The sequence below is a fragment of the Somniosus microcephalus genome, chromosome 6 (assembly GCF_052327205.1).
Source record: "Somniosus microcephalus isolate GS21.2 chromosome 6, FLI_Smic_1.0, whole genome shotgun sequence".
Classification (NCBI taxonomy): domain Eukaryota; kingdom Metazoa; phylum Chordata; class Chondrichthyes; order Squaliformes; family Somniosidae; genus Somniosus; species Somniosus microcephalus.
Genome location: NC_140992.1, coordinates 68892060 through 68909725, shown reverse-complemented (window position 1 = coordinate 68909725; position 17666 = coordinate 68892060). Strand labels below are relative to the sequence as shown.

The following is a 17666-nucleotide window of genomic DNA, read 5'->3' as shown; positions in this document are numbered from 1 at the left end:
ACTAAGGCCTCCAAGTTAGCCTCAACTTTTGGCCTAATTGCATAGGGTACAGGTCAGGCTTTGTGAAACTTCGGCTTGCTGTCAGGTTTAATGTCCAGTCTCACGCTGATCTTTTTCATGCTCCCAAGTTCCCCATTGAAGAGTTCTGCATGTTTGTTTAACACTGCAGTCAGACCTGACTCCCCTTTTGACATCATGCGGACTGCAGGCCAGTCCAGCGTGATTTTCTCTAGCCACGCACGTCCCAGTAGTGATGGGTAATTTCCCTTTACCACATATAGTGGCAGTTTCGCCGTCTGTCCATTCAATTTAACTGTCACCTCAATGGCGCCTCTCATGGCTACAGGTTCGCCGGTATACGTCTTTAGCACAATGTTTGTTGGCTGAAGGGTAAGATGCTTCAGCATTTTGTTGTAGACAGTGTCTGAAACAAGGGACACAGCTGCGCCTGTGTCCACCTCCATCCGCACTGATTGTCCCTCCACCAGTGGTGATACCAAGTAGCCATTTGAACCACCTGCAACCATCAGTATGTGCACCACTTCCTCCTCCGAGGTGTCGCTCCCCTCTGTTTTGCTTGTTCCATCATACTGCACTGAATGAACACTCCTTTTCCTCTCTTGTCCAAATACAGACATTTTGCTTTCATGCTTCCCAGCTCTGTCTGTTCTTTTTTTACCTCTACAGGCGCGTTCAATGTGACCCTTTTTGCCACAATTTCGGCATTCCAGCTCCGTACACCAGCAGTCATTAGCGTGATGGCTCGTTTTCCCACAACGGTAACATGTGCCGTTCCGCGCACCTTTAGGCTCAGACGACACCTTGTGAACTCTCCCTGTTGAACTCAACTGGTGAGCCTCCTTTTCCACCATCTCCATGGAGACACTAACTTCAATGGCCTTTTCAAGAGTAAGGTTGTCCTCAGTAAGAAGGCGCTTCTGTGTGGCTGCATTTTGCAGGCCACACACGAGTCTCTCTAATGGTGTCCTTCAGCACCTCCTTAAACTCGCAGTGTTCTGACAACCTTTTTAAAGCAGCAATAAACATCGTCACTGATTCCCCCTCCTCTTGATTCCGTTTGTGAAATCTAAATCTCTCAGCAATAACCAGAGGTTTTGGTGAAAAATGTGCCCCAAGAATTCCCACTAGTTGCTTATATGTTTTAGTTCCTGGCTTATCTGGCTGCACGAGGCTGCGAAGTAAATTGAATGTCTTCGGCCTGATTACACTCAAAAAGGTAGGCACAACCTTTTCATTTGCCACTGCATTCGCCAATACAAAATAGTCAAAACGTTCCGTATATGCGCTCCATTGCTCCACATTTTTATCAAAATCACCGATGTTTCCGAATATAGTAGCCATCTCACGTTTCAAATTAAAATTTCTGTTTACTCACTGCCATAACATTAATGTGATGCTGCAATCTCTGTTCCGAGTGTTTTGTAGTCGAAAACAAGAAAGTTCCCACAACACAGATTCATCCCATCCTCGTCGCCACTTGTTGTGCCGGTACCTTTCTACCTAGACACAATTTAGGACTCAGAACTCAGAGATTCAAACATGAAGTGCTTTATTGGAAGGAAAGGAAGTTCTGGAAAGTTCCAAACAAAGAGAGCTAAACTCACCCAAGAGAACACCCAACCATTTATCTGCTGTGACAGCGCCACCACAGGTGGGAGGAGAACACACAATACATAACACCCAAGGCCTAAACAAAATAACTGAATGCTGATTTAAGTGGTCTCCTGCTCTTTCGGCATTGCCAGCATTTTCCTTCCCTGGCAGCAGCAATCTCCCCCTTGGCGGCGGTGATCTCACTGGGACCCCACCCTGCATAACTAATAACCCCATACCCAGTAAAATGGTCTGTGTAATGGTGGGGTTAGGGCAATGGACAGAACTGTTGCTCCAGCACTCTAGGGCTGGACTGAGGAAAATTCAGGCCATTGTGTCACTAGTACAGTTTATATATATTCACACACTGTTTAAAGTACAGTAGCAGCATGAGACTAAAAATTTAAGTCAGCTCCATGATACTATTGAAACGTATCATTACTGGGCTTGTAATTTTCTATAATTTCTGTAAACTGAATGCCCAATGATATGATTTTAAAGATGATGGACTAAATTCATGGGAGTTGAGTTGAAAATTATTTCACATAAAATCTTGGCATATGTTAAGCACTCTCTGTTTACAACAACCTATAATGAGGCTGATTGTTTAGTAGGTAAGTGCACTGTCTTGTGTGGTAACTAACCACACAGATCAGAAAGGTTCCAAATCTAATCCGCAATCTGTGCTGAATTAACTGATTCCAATTGGGACAGTATTAGGAGCATTATCACTGACCTCCGCACACAACAACAACAACTTGCCTTTAACATAGTAAAACTTCCCAAGATGCTTCACAGGAGCGTTATCAAACAAAATTTGACACCGAGCCACATAAGGAGATATTAGGACAGAGGTCTTAGAGGTAGGTTTTAAGGAGCATCTTTAAGGAGGAGAGAGAGTTGGAGAGCCAGAGAAGGTTAGGGAAGGAACTCCAGAGTTTAGGGCCTAGGCTGCTGAAGGCATGGCCACCAATGATGGCCGACAAAGGGGAAGAAATACAGATGGGGCTGCTGCTCGCAGTGACCCTGCTGTAAAGTGCACATGTGGATTTTGTATGAGGGCAGAATCAAGCTCAGCTATAATGCTTTTTGTTTCAGCCAAAAAACTTGCCTGTACAGGTAGGAGGATTGCCACTTGAACAAGCTGCTGGCATCCATCAAGCCATACCCATCAGTGTCTCCAAGAGAAAATGAGGAAAAATGGGAAAAGGGTGGGAATTTAAAAAAAATCTCAGACTAAAATCAAATTTAAGAATAAAAAATACACATCGTTTTACTTTGAAACCATAGCTTACGGTATTTAAAATGCTCAGTGTTAAGCTGCTTAAAATGGACACCTAATTCCTGCAGTGCTCATGAGTTATCTTCAGCTTCTCATGCACAGGATAAATTTTGTATTCCATGGATTTCTATAGAGTGCCCTTTATATACAATATGAATACACTGCCAAGCTGCAATGGTGTGTCAATGTTGGAGTATTGTAATAAGTCTGTAACTTGTAATTTTTATCAGAATATATCATCACGAATATTTTGGTTTCTAAATACTGTATTATTGGTCTTTTTTCAATGGATGAATATCAATGCCTGTCTCCCAATTGGACTTTCACGGGTTCAAGTGCTAGTGCTACCAACTGAGCCACTAATGAAAAGATCTTTGTAGTCGAAGGAAGTTAGACAACAGCAAATTGTTTCTAAAGAAGAATAGGGCTGGTCCATGGGGACAGCGTGAAGAAGACATTTATATAGCACCTTTCATGACCACCAGATGTCTCAAAGTGCTTTACAGCGAAGTACAATGAAGCACTTTTGAAGTCGACTCACTGTTGTAATGTGTGAAATGCAGCAGCCAATTTGAACACAGCAAGTTCCCACAAACAGCAATGTGATCTGTTTTTGATACGTTGGTTGAGGGATAAATATTGGCCAGGACACCGGGGATAACTCCCCTGCTCTTCCTCGAAATAGTGCCATGGGATCTTTTACGTCCAAGTGAGAGAGCAGACAGGGCCTCGGTTTAACGTCTCATCAAAAGACGGCACCTCTGTCAGTGCAGCCCTCCCTCAGTACTGCACTGGAGTGTCAGCCTAGCTTTTTGTGTTCAAATCCCTAGAGTGGGACTTAAACTCACAACCATTCATGACTCAGAGGCAAGTGTGCTACCAACTGAGCCACAGCTGACACCATGCTATAACATAGGCAAATAATCCTCAATCTCCATTCGGTAATGACCCTGATCTCAGCCAAAACGAAGGAAAGGTTCAAATCAGAGATGAGGCAAGAAGGGAGGAGAAAAATATAGACAAGTTAACCTGGATCACATTCATGCTGTTGCTAAGATTCAGTTCTGGTCTACTTCTAGCAGAGTAAATCTAATTCCCAGCCTTGATTTATAGATAGTGCACAATGGGGAGGGGAGCTTAAAAGTGGGGAGGAAAGAATTAAAATGCAGAGAGTAATAAAGTTAAGACTATTATTTATTAAGATACTATAAACGCACCTCGAATGGCAGGATCAAAATCTTTGCTTGTCAATAAGGACTTCATGCTGACAGTGTCATTCATGTGAGCTGCTTTAAAAAACTCACTTCCATGTCTGTAAAAACAATTTTTTCTGTACTTATTCAATTAATGAAACATTAGAGTCATTTCAAATCTATTTAAAATGTCAGATAATCTCATAGCTCAAAAAAAATGTTTCCCTTCTTAGATTTGTGGCTTAGTCTGAGGATCGATACCGGACTTCTAAAGTTTTGAAACTGTGTTATGGACTAACCAAAAATAAAAATAAAACTCAGTTATCAAAATTATGACCAATTGTAGCAGTATTTTTACACTGTGTCCAGATTTAAATAACGATTGAAATTTTACACCTTTCTCATGTTTTTCTGGTTGATACTACCATCTTGTCCTCCCCAAACCAACAGTAAGGTCTCCAAAATTCAGCACAATTCTTCATGCAAAATATAAATGGCTCAGTTCTGTTGGTGAGTGAGGCACCATGCTGGGAACATGCATTTACAAAACCAGTCCCATTATTTTAAACACCTCATCCATAAGCATTTTGAATATTTGGTGACTTCAATTTTAAAATCCTTTTTCAGTATCCAGATGGAGTATTCAAAAGCACAAATATATAAAGTGAAGATATTCAAATTTTTTAAACAAATACTGCTTTATTTATTAAATGTTTCATTGCAATGTACCTACTTGTTTGTGTGGCTCATATTTTCCCATCCCCTACAATATGTTCTACAAAATTCAAACTATTGTTCCTGCAGATTGTTAAGTGGCTCATCTTTGTTATACATTTGTTCTTAAGGTGCTCTTCAAGTTGGTTACCTTGCTGTATCGTTCATGTTCACTGTGATATACATATGGATTTTGTAAAATACTTTGGGCAGCTCTGGCCCTGGTTGATTCCTTTAAAAAGGAGAAAGAGGGAAAGGGATTTTATAAGCATTGCTTCAAGAATAAAAACATATTAGAGCTGCTTTTCTGAATGCGCACTCCCGATACAGGGCCTAACCTACTGGGAGTATGGTTTGGAAAATACAGGCATGCTCCTCTCAAAAATTAATGGACAGAAAATTGTGGTAAGCGCACCCGTCAGTTCCTGATATGTGTTGGCAGTGGGTGAGACTCCGCGTTGGGATCTCACATTTTAGCCATTTTATTCTGAAAACCTTGTCCATTAATGTATTTAGCATTTTATACAGTTTACTACAGTAAATATATATCAGCTTTCTATGAGAGAATATTAGTGAAAATAGATTGTAATTTTCATTGCTGAACATTATACGGTAGAATTATACAACCATTTAACCTCTTAATCAACGTAGTCTTGGAATATACTACAAAGATTGTAATCCTGTTAACATTTTTATTTTTGAAATCCTCTCAAGGCCAGGTGGGTAACCTAAAGGACAAATGTAGAAAAGGAAAATATTGAGGTATTTTTTTAACAAACACTGCTTTACTTTAATGTTTCATTAAAATTTACCAACTTGTATAATTTATACCAATTGGATGTCTTCAAACAAAATGCCTTTTAAAATATTCTTAAACATAAATATTTCTATTATTATTTTATTAAAAAAATAAATGTATACAACTAATATGAATTCTCCCATTAGTTACAGTTAGCATAATTTTCATATCTGAATTGCTTTCAGCACCCACTCTTAATTACTATTTTATTTAATTAAAATTAATATTGCTTACTTGCTTTTTCTTTATAAACTGGAGGTACATAAATTTGAGGTACACTAAGCCACCTCAATTTTCTAGTTTGCTATTTCACTTGTTAATGTGTTAGGAATTCAAATATTATTACTAAAACAAAGTGGCAAGAAAATTCTAAGATTAATGTAGAAAAATGTTACCTTACATGAGAAACAATTACAGTAATGGGCATCAGTTTATGAATATGTGCCTCTGTTGGTACCACTGAAATCATAATGTAGTATTCTATTGCTGCAGCTCAAAATTCTATGCTGAATTCTACACTTGTAAATAATGAAACTGCAAATAAAGTTCCAAATTATCCCTGTTTTACAATGAGCATTTTATTCACCTATCCTTTGCACACATTTAAATGGCAATATTGGAACTACAAAACTAGGCAAATTGTCATTGTTTACTTCCCAAGAATTACTTACTGTCAAATTAGCTTGAAAATATTTTTCTGGCTTTTGGCTGCACGTCTTAAGTCATATGTCTACATCCTAAACATGGTCTGTGTTTAAGATTTTTATAGAAACATTAACAATATTTTCACAAGCTTTAATATCTGAGTAGTACTAAACTCGGAAGGTTTTTTTTATTAATAGCTTATGTTTAGTAACTTGAAGATGGTTATCTTAGTTTATAAAGGCAGGTTTAACATTCTTACCTTAGGTTCTCTTCTTGATCATGCTTGTATAAAACCTTTTAGTGCAATGTGATATTGACTACAGAAACAATCCTTGAAGGAGAGACTTTATCTGCCTAATTGTTTTGAAAACACACGGGTCAACTTCTTGACATGTTTTCATTGTATTATGGAAGAGTATTTATTGTTTCGGTAACTAACAATAAACAGAAGGAATGATCTGTAGAAAGAATGGCTAAATAGATTTATCATTATTGTTCACTTTACTTCCAATGAACAGCTTGATAAAAACATATCATGCTTCAGGGGAAATGTGGCAAAATTTGGACACCCCAAACAGGAGGCCAGCCCCCAAGTGCTAAGTTTCTTTAAAAAAAAACAGATTTTTAATGTATTTACATAATGTAGTGTAATCTTCCAAATGTAATGTTGAGGGACATAGTGAAACACTTCTGAAAAGACATTTGGAACTAATGACGTAGGAAAAGGCAGGATATAGGTCTTGCAAAAGAATCTGAGGAGTTAGCTTCTACATTAGAGTGTGACGCATTTCAGTGAGCCGTAGATGCTTTCTCGAGTTCAGTGGCATCAGTCACTCCCTTAAGTAGTCTGAGCATGTTATTTTTATCACACTGCCCTATATCTACTCCCACCTGCTTGTACCTGGACACCAACATTTGCAGAGAGATGAAATAGCTTGATTTGGCAACCATTGGTGTATGGAGATGCTCCTCTACCCAGCAAACCCAATGGCACCACTAAGATATTAGAATGCTCAACTAACTTTTGAATGCTTCCTCAGAAGCACTCCAATCACAGTATGTCTCGCTTTCAGTGGTACTGCATGAAAGAAGGCACACCAGTTTGATCTACTGGATTGGACACACTCGCCAAGATACCACCAACCATATCTGTCGGCTCTGACACATATACCTAGCAACGACTGGGGGGAACTGTCTCAATAGGATCTGGTTGATCAGAGAGCCAGATGTAGAGCTGTGCCATTTGCTGTAAGGACACCTGCAGTTACCATGCTGTATATCCAGTGAGAGTAACAATCAGCTTGGGGCTTCAAACCTGGCTCTCCCTCCTTGCAGGCATGCTCCAATGAAGACCTATGGATAGCACTGAAGACCACCCTCCTCGCAACCCAGCAGCTTTAGGGGAAAGGGGAGACCATAGGTTTTAATGCAAAGATGAGCCAAATGACCTCTCTCATCTGTACTTACCTTGGTTTTTTTTGTGAGATGGGGTTGGGCTTTCTCGGATGAATTTGGGAGAATAAGCTATTGTACAGCATATTCTGGAGTATTTCTTTGAGAAAAGTCCAGAATAGAATATCAGTCAAATTAATTGTCACTTCAAATATTACATGCCATTAGCTTACAAATGGAGAACTTTGGCCAACCAAGGAAATGGGTGTGAATACTGGTATTTTGGCTTAATATCACTTGCCTGGCATATTAATTGCTGCTAGAAAAGAATGTTGTGGTGAATCATGAACTTTGCTGCATGCCCTGTAAGAAGTGCAACCATCACAGTAAAATGCTATGAGAAAATCAACGCAGAGAAGTGTGAGGTGATACATTTTGGTAGGAAGAATGAGAGATCATACACACTAAATGGTACAATTTTAAAGGGAGTGCAAGAACAGGGAGACCTGGGGGTGTTTGTGCACAAATCTTTGAAGCTGGCAGGACAGGTTAACAAAGTAGTTAATAAAGCATATGGGATCCTGGGCTTTATAAATAGAAGCATAGAGTACAAAAGCCAGGAAGTTATGCTTCTTCTTATCGTGTCCACGGACAGTCTATACATAGCCCAGCCAGAACTGGACACATTTTTGCGCCTTGTTGTTGGATTCGGCAAGATCTGCAACAGTGCAGGGTTCCTCTAACGATGGGCATTGCAGGAGATGTTGCATAGTCTGTGCCTCAGTTCCACTAAAGTTATGCTAAACCTGTATAAAACACTAGTTTGGTCCCAGCTGGAGTATTGTGTCCAATTCTGGGCACCACACTTTAGGAAACACATGAAGGCTTTGGAGAGGGTACAGAAGAGATTTACTAGAATGGTTCCAGGGATGAGGGAATACAGTTATATGGATAGACTGGAGAAGCTGGGGTTGTTCTCCTTGGAGCAGAGAAGGCTAAGAAGAGATTTGATAGAGGTGTTTAGAAACATAGAAACATAGAAAAATAGGAGCAGGAGTAAGCCATTCGGCCCTTCGAGCCTGCTCCACCATTCAATATGATCATGGCTGATCTTCTAGCTCAATACCTTATTCCCGCTCTCTTCCCATACCCCTTGATGCCTTTTGTACCTACAAATCGATCTCTCTCCTTCAATATAATCAGTGACTTGGCCTCCACAGCCTTCTGTGGTAGAGAATTCCATAGGTTCACCACCCTCTGAGTGAAGACATTTCTCCTCATCTCAGTCTTAAATGTCCTACCCCGTATCCTGGGGATCCAGGAGGTAGTATTGCAGGACCCTCAGTCCCTGCACTTGTCCAATAGATTCGAGGTTCTTGCAACCCTTCTAGACCAGTGCGGGAACTGCAAGGAGGACAAGCAAACTGACCACGGCACCGTGGTACAGGAAGCCATTCAAGTGGGGAGAGTAAAAAGGAAGGTGGTTGCAGTAGATGACAGTATAGTTAGGGGGATAGAAACTGTTCTCTGCAGGCAAGAGCGTGAGTCCCGAAGGCTATGTTGCCTACCCGGTGCCAGGGTAAAGGACATCTCCTCCGGGCTGGAGAAGAACTTGGAGTGGGAGGGGGAGGATCCAGTTGTCGTGGTCCACGTAGCTATCAATGACATAGGTAGGACCAAAAAAGAGGTTCTGCTGAGAGTGATTGAGCAGCTGGGGACTAAATTAAAAAGCAGAACCGCAAAGGTCATAATCTCTGGATTATTACTGGAGCCACGAGCAAATTGGCATATGGTCAATAGGATCAGGGAGATGAATGCGTTGCTCAAAGATTAGTGTGGGAGAAGTGGGTTTCGGTTCGTGGGCACTGGCACCAGTACTGGGGAAAGAGAGAGCTGTTCCGTTGGGATGGACTACACCTGAACCATGCTGGAACCAGAGTTCTAGCAAATCGAATAACTAGGGAGGAAGATAGGGCTTTAAACTAAATAAGTGGGGGGGGAGGTGGGGGAGGGTCCCAGTGGAGAGAAATCTAGAATGCTAAAGAGGAAAGACAAGGAAGCAGTGCAGGAAGGGGATTGGGGTAAGGATAACCAGATTGTGTCAGGAAGGGACAGAGTGTACAAACAAAGGAGTGCACTAACAAATAGGGTCCGGGTAAGAAAAAATGGTAATAAGACAAATAGGGCAATAGTACAAAAAAATGTTAATTTGTCTAATAATGTTAAAAAGACAAATCTCTAAAGGCACTGTATCTGAATGCACGAAGTATTTGTAATAAGGTAGATGAACTAACGGCACAAATAGATGTAAGCAGATACAACAGAATTGCGATTACGGAGATATGGCTGCAGGGTGACCAAGGCTGGGAGCTGAATATCCAAGGATATTCAATATTTAGGAAGGACAGGTGAAAAGGAAAATGAGGTGGGGTGGCCTTGTTAGTAAAGGATGAAATCAGAGCAAGAGTGAGAAAAGATATTGGCTCAGAAAATCAAGATGTAGAATCAGTCTGGGTGGAGCTAAGAAGCACCAAGGGGCAGAAAACATTGGTGGGAGTTGTCTATAGGCCTCCAAACAGTAGTGGTAATGTAGGGGATGGCATCAAACAGGAAATTAGAGATGCATGTAACAAGGGTACTACAGTAAACATGGGGTGACTTTAATCTACATATAGACTGGCCAAACCAAATTAGCAATAATACTGTGGAGGATGAATTCCTGGCGTGTGTACGAGATGTTTTTTTAGACCAGTACGTTGAGGAGCCAACTAGGGAACAGGTTATCCTAGATTGGGTATTGTGCAATGAGAAGGGGTTAATTAATAATCTTGTTGTGCGGGGTCCTTTAGGGAAGAGTGACCATAACATGATAGAATTCTTCATTAAAATGGAAAGTGAAGAAGTCCAATCCGAAACTAGGGTCCTAAATCTAAACAAAGGAAACTACGATAGTATGAGGAGTGAGTTGGCTATGATAGATTGGGGAGCTTCATTAAAAGGCACGACAGTGGATAGGCAATGGCTAACATTTAAAGAATGAATGCATGAATTGCAACAGTTATACATTCCTTTCTGGCGCAAAAACACAAAAGGAAAAGCGGCCCAACCATGACTAACAAAAGAAATTAAGGATAGTATTAGATCCAAAGAGGAGTCATATAAAGTTGCCAGAAAAAGTAGCAAGCCAAAGGATTGGGAGCAGTTTAGAGTTCAGCAAAAAAGGACCAAGAGATTGATTAAGAGGGGAAAAATAGAGTATGAGAATAAACTTGCAAGGAACATAAAAGCAGATTGTAAAAGCTTCTACAAGTATGTAAAAAGAAAAAGATTAGTGAAGACAAATGTAGGTACCTTGCAGTCAGAAATGGGAGAATTTATAATGGGAACTAGGAAATGGCAGAGCAATTGTTCTGGACATTATGTGACATTCTGGACATTTTTACATGCAGTAGCACCCTCTGGTGGTGGTTATTGTGTTAGCAGTGTGTTTGTATGAAGCAGAGGTCATTTGACCTTTGTTCCTTTCTTCCTGTGTGAGGTCATTTGACCTTTGTTCCTTTCTTCCTGTGAGAGGTCATTTGACCTTTGTACCTTTCTTCCTGTGTAACACAGGAAGTAGAATTCCAGGAAGAACCTGGCAGTAATAGAGGATTCCATAAGGGTTTCACAATCCAATGTCATCTGATTTCATATGTTAGGCCAAGCGCAATATCTGTGAGTATCTTTGTTTGTTAGCATAATAGCAACGTTGTCAGAGTAGTATTTTGACAATAATATGTTTATAAAAGGTTAATATTTGATAGTTACAGAAGTGAGTCCAAATGTTAGTTGGTTATACAATTAGTCTATTCTACTGTTGTAAATATGTTATATCTTATGTAATATCGAATGTATAGTACTCAGTTTATGTACAAAACATACTTTATCTTTGTTTACAGTTTCACAAATTTGTTCAAGTAAAGCTTCAAAACAGCAAACGGCTTCACGAAGAATTATTTTTGAATAAGTGTTTAACTTGCTGGATAACTGGATAGGAGCACGTCTAGCGTGGCCAGTACAGTGAAAAGATATCAGTGAAAAGATATAGTGAAAAGATATCAGTGAAAAGATATCAGTGAAAAGATATCAGTGAAAAGATAGCAATACGGCTAGCTGTGAAGAGCAGAGCAGGAGGAACCCAGAGTAAGCCTTAACCTCGTAGAGCACATCTACCTCACATCAACATGTCAGAAGATAATAACGAAAATGCTTTGCAGCAAGTAGAAGACCTTAAACAGGCAGACAAAACTGTAGAACGTGACAATCGGTCTATAAGCTCCGGTTACTACAGATCGCAAGTTGGTTCACGGTCATTGGGTGGTTCTAGAGTAAGCATAGCCATCGCCAAAGCACGGGCTATGCTAATAGCAGCTCAAGCCAGAGCTGCGCATGTGGACAGTGAAATAGAAATAAAAGTAAGACAGGCCCGTCTCCAAGCTGAATCACAAGCCGAACAGGCCCGACACCAAGCTGACCTGGCCCGTCACCAGGTTGAACGACAAGCTGAACAGGCCCGTCTCCAAGCCACATTAGATGCTCTGCAGCAACAAAAAGAGATAGATGCTGCATTAGCCGAGACACAAGTATTCGAGGCAATTTTGGAGGGAGCTGTTCCCGAGACAGCTTACAAACCTTTAATTCCCGTTCCGTGGCAGAGTCCACGACAGCGCACCATAGATTACGTGAGCGACCATGCCGACATACAGTTTACAGGAGAAAGGGATGGAGGCCCACACATCTCTACAGACGCAAGCACTTCGTATAACATGCCACAAGTTGCCAACCAAGGTCAAAGCAGACGGCGTGCCTCAAGCCGCAGGGTCTCCCCCAGCAGAACGGAAGACACGGTGCAGAGGAATAGGATGCCGAATAGAGAAAGTCAGAGGCAAATCCCCTCTCGGTTCCTTGAGACCCCCAACAGAGCCCCTAGCCAAGGCAACCCTGGCACAGGTCCCAGCACCTACGACCTCGCCAAATACCTTGCACGCACCCAGCTGGTGACTTCGGGGTTAATTAATTTTGATGACAGGCCGGAGAATTATCGGACTTGGAAGTCCTGCTTCCACGATGCCATATCGGGCTTAGACCTGTCGGCAGGAGAAGAGCTCAGCCTCCTTATCAAATGGCTCGGCCCAGAGTCCGCCGGACAGGCCTGCAGGATAAAAGCGGCCAATGTGGGACAGCTGCCAGAGGGGTTGAAGAAGGCTTGGGCGAGGCTGGAAGAAAGCTACGGCTCGCCCGAAGCCATTGAAAGGGCTCTCTTTGACAGGTTGGAGAACTTTCCGAGGTTGACGAGTAAGGAACCCCAGAAGCTCCGCGACCTTGGAGATCTGCTGTCGGAACTCGAAGCCGCAAAGCAGGACGGCTACCTACCCGGTCTATCATACTTAGACACTTCCAGAGGGGTAAGTCCCATCATTGAGAAGCTTCCATTTAACCTGCAGGAGAAGTGGATAACGTTAGGATCAAAGTTCAAGCTAAAGCACAACGTGGCGTTCCCACCATTCTCTGCGTTCGTTAAATTCATCCGTAAAGAAGCCAAAGCCAGGAACGACCCCAGCTTTAACTTCTTCTCCGCCCACCCAGCACTTGCCAGAAGAGACAAGTTCGACAGACATGGAAAGACACCAATATCTGTCCACAAAATGCAAGTGTCCTCAACTGAGCACACAAAGATTCAGAAGAAACCTGAGGATATGAGCAAACAATACTCTATCCACAACAAGCCCCATCCTTTAAAGAAGTGCAGAGGCTTCAGGGAGCTGTCCCTGGAAGATCGGAAACAATATCTTAAAGAGAACTCTATATGTTTCAAGTGCTGCTCTTCCATGAGCCATCTCGCCAAGAACTGCAAGGTAGATGCAAAATGCACTGAATGTGAAAGTGATCGGCACATTTCAGCACTCCACCCAGGCCCAGCTCCTTGGAAGTCAGAGACGCCTCCTCCCACTTCAGAGCACGGCGGGGAGAGAGAGGGAGCTGCTGGTCCAGAGATTACATCCAGGTGCACCGAGGTGTGTGGAGAAGGAGTGAGCGCAAGAGCATGCTCCAAAATATGTCTCGTTAATGTGTACCCTGTAGGACGTCGCACACTAGAGAACAAGCCATCTCAGGCGAGCACGCCCAAGACTTCCATCTTGGAGAATGGTCGTCCAAGCTACCTTGCCCCATGCAGTGGACAGATCCGCATGGTGTTTGACTCCAGTGCACCATATCAGGGCGTCTCTCTCAACGACGTACTCCTCACAGGGCCCGATCTTAACAACAGCCTCTTGGCAGTGCTCATGAGATTCAGGAAAGAGCCCGTCACCATCACTGCCGATATCCAGCACATGTTTCATTGCTTCGTGGTGAAAGAAGACCACAGAGACTTCCTCCGCTTCCTGTGGTATCGGGACAATGACCCCAATAGAGACATTGTGGACTACAGAATGCGTGTCCATGTCTTTGGGAATAGCCCATCCCCTGCTGTCGCCATATACGGACTAAGGAAGGCTGCCAAGGAAGAAGAAGACGACTTTGGCAGTGATGTGAGAGGGTTCATCGAACGAGAGTTCTATGTCGACGATGCACTGAAGTCATTCCCGACCGAAGCAGAGGCCATCAGTACCCTCGGACGAGCCCAGGAACTACTTGCACTATCCAACCTCAGGCTGCATAAGATAGCCTCTAACAGACCAGCAGTGATGGAGGCATTCCCCCCTGAAGATCGTGCTAAGGACGTCAAAGACCTAGACCTCTTCACTGATGACCTCCCCCTACAGCGTAGCCTAGGGGTGTCATGGAACATAGCAACAGACACGTTCACGTTCCAAGTCTTAGACGTCAAGAAACCCTTCACACATAGAGGAGTGCTCTCTACAGTCAACAGCCTATACGACCCTCTCGGCTTCTTAGCCCCTGTCACCATACAAGGCAGGCTGCTCCTCAGGGAACTCTCCACACGCGCTGAAGAGTGGGATTCACCTCTCCCTGAAGAGATGGAAGCAGAGTGGGACAGATGGAGAGACTCACTCCAAGACTTACAGGAGATCCGAATACCTCGCTGCTATTCATCTTTCTCTCCCTTAAATGCCCAATTCAAAGAGCTTTGTGTCTTTGCAGACGCATCCGCTAAGGCCATTGCAAGTGTGGCTTATCTGAAGGTCACCACTCAAGAAGGACAAAGCAAAATCAGCTTCGTCTTTGATAGAGGCAAGTGGCGCCCCAGCCAGACCTCACCATACCCAGATTGGAACTGTGCGTAGCAGAACGCAACCTACCTCCTCACAGCAGTCTAATGAAGCTGCATCCTATCATCGACACCGATGGACCGTCTCTGAGGTGGTTCTTCTTTTGTCGCCAGAGGACTCCAGTGACAAGTAGAGCTCGGACTATGTGGAGTCGTTAATGACCCCAGACGGGGAGTGTTCTGGACATTATGTGACATTCTGGACATTTTTACATGCAGTAGCACCCTCTGGTGGTAGTTATTGTGTTAGCAGTGTGTTTATGAAGCAGAGGTCATTTGACCTTTGTTCCTTTCTTCCTGTGTGAGGTCATTTGACCTTTGTTCCTTTCTTCCTGTGAGAGGTCATTTGACCTTTGTACCTTTCTTCCTGTGTAACACAGGAAGTAGAATTCCAGGAAGAACCTGGCAGTAATAGAGGATTCCATAAGGGTTTCACAATCCAATGTAATCTGATTTCATATGTTAGGCCAAGCGCAATATCTGTGAGTATCTTTGTTTGTTAGCATAATAGCAACGTTGTCAGAGTAGTATTTTGACAATAATATGTTTATAAAAGGTTAATATTTGATAGTTACAGAAGTGAGTCCAAATGTTAGTTAGTTATACAATTAGTCTATTCTACTGTTGTAAATATGTTATATCTTATGTAATATCGAATGTATAGTACTCAGTTTATGTACAAAACATACTTTATCTTTGTTTACAGTTTCACAAATTTGTTCAAGTAAAGCTTCAAAACAGCAAACGGCTTCACGAAGAATGATTTTTGAATAAGTGTTTAACTTGCTGGATAACTAGATAGGAGCACGGCTAGCGCGGCCAGTATAGCAATTAAACAAATACTTTGGTTCTGTCTTCATGAGACCACACCTGGAGTACTGTATGCAGTTTTGGTCTCCTTACCTAAGAAAGGATATACTTGCCATAGAGGGAGTGTAGCGAAGGTTCGCCAGACTGATTCCTGGGATGGCAGGACAGATTGGGTCGACTAGGCCTGTATTCACTAGAGTTTAGAAGAATGAGAGGGGATCTCATTGAAATGTATAAAATTCTGACAGGGCTAGACAGACTGGATGCAGGGAGGATGTTTCCCCTGGCTGGTGGGTCTAGAACGAGGAGTCACAGTCTCAGGATACGGGGTAGGATATTTAGGACTGAGATGAGGAGAAATTTCTTCACTCAGAGGGTGGTGAACCTGTGTAATTCTCTACCACAGAAGGCTGTGGAGGCCAAGTCACTGAATATATTTAAGAAGGAGATAGATAGATTTCTAGACACAAATGGCATCAAGGGGTATGGGGGGAAAGCAGGAATATGGTATTGAGATAGAGGATCAGCCATGACCATATTGAATGGCGGAACAGGCTCGAAAGGCCGAATGGCCTACTCCTGCTCCTATTTTTCTATGTTTCTATGAGACTGTGACCCCTGGTTCTAGACCCCCCAGCCAGGCATACAGGCATATCCCATATCCTCCCTGCATCCCAATCCCCTCTCATTCTTCTAAACTCTAGTGAATACAGGCCTAGTCGACCCAATCTCTCCTCATACGACAGTCCTGCCATCCCAGGAATCAGTCTGGTGAACCTTCGCTGCATTCCCTCTGTGGCAAGTATATCCTTTCTTAGGTAAGTACAGCAATTGCGGTGCTTCAAAACCAACCCCATCGCTAAGCACAGGGGCTCTTCACTTAAATGCCTTGTCACTCTGTGAGCTGTTGTGAAAGTTTGTATTGTAAAAGCACTTTTATTGGTGGTGGTGAGCCGCCTTCCTGATCTAGTGTGTAAATGCTTCAATTGTAGTCAGCTTTCATGTGAATTAGCAGAGGGGCATCCTCTGCATAAAGTGTTTGGCATTTTAGTCTTTTGGGAGGACTTCAGTTCTGTTCAGGCCAAAGCCAAACCTGAGCATGTATCTTTCTGGTGAAATCCTTGCAGAAGAAAAGCTTGATACACAATCGCCTGGGCTGTCCTACTCTGAATGCTGATCATTATCATGGGAAACAGAGAAATCCTTTGGACTTGGCATAGATATCCTTTCATTGAATTACAGGAACGCTTGTCAAACATGAATATCACTCACATGGGTTTTGTGCAACAGTGAAAGCTTGCATTTGTTTAAACTGACGCTCTCCTTGGCTGCATATTGTTATAAATAATGATTTCTCTCATTAGCAGTTTTCTCTATCACCTTCACCTGGCGTGCAACTTAACTCGCACCCTGACGCTCATCTTACGTGTCTGTCATTTTAGCTTTGGGATGTTACCAGGTAACAGACCAGGTTGGTCGGTTCTCCAGCCCTTTGTCGTTCTCATGGATTCGGGTCAATTTAAGCTTTTTACACAAGCTATTGACGCTCATGCAGCCAACAAACTGACTGTAACGGAGACACAACATGTCAGAAAGGTAAGAGCTTTAAAACAGATTGTTGGAATGACAACATGCAACCAGATCACATTGGATTAGGCAAGAATACCTTGGTGTGATGCTGTCAAAGATACAATTACTACAAGTGTTTAATCTGATAGTTAAAAGACTGTAACAATCGTAAGTTTGTAGAAATACTAACTGTTACGGAAAGAACAACTGTTACCCTTGTAAGATATGTATATATTGATATTATATTTCACAACTGTGAAGGTGTTTCTGATTAAAGAAACATGTTACCTTCATGACTCAATTACACCTGCTCAAGTATCCGGTTACCATGGTTACCTCATGAGAAGCATTGGGGATTAATTGTAACCTAAACCTTAA

General features: G+C 42.4%; 1 protein-coding gene across 1 annotated transcript in view; it reads right to left on the bottom strand.

Moving 5' to 3' along the window:
- The window catches only part of LOC147115795 (transient receptor potential cation channel subfamily V member 6-like), a 128814-nt gene extending 111508 nt beyond the window's left edge, over positions 1-17306 (bottom strand). Inside the window, exons 1-3 of the mRNA XM_085991978.1 lie at positions 17176-17306; positions 4955-5035; positions 4114-4208 (exon numbers count right to left, since the gene is read on the bottom strand). Coding sequence (XP_085848104.1) covers positions 4114-4208; positions 4955-5035; positions 17176-17306 — 307 coding nt within the window. The remainder of the gene's footprint in view (positions 1-4113; positions 4209-4954; positions 5036-17175) is intronic.
- Positions 17307-17666: the final 360 nt, after the last annotated feature.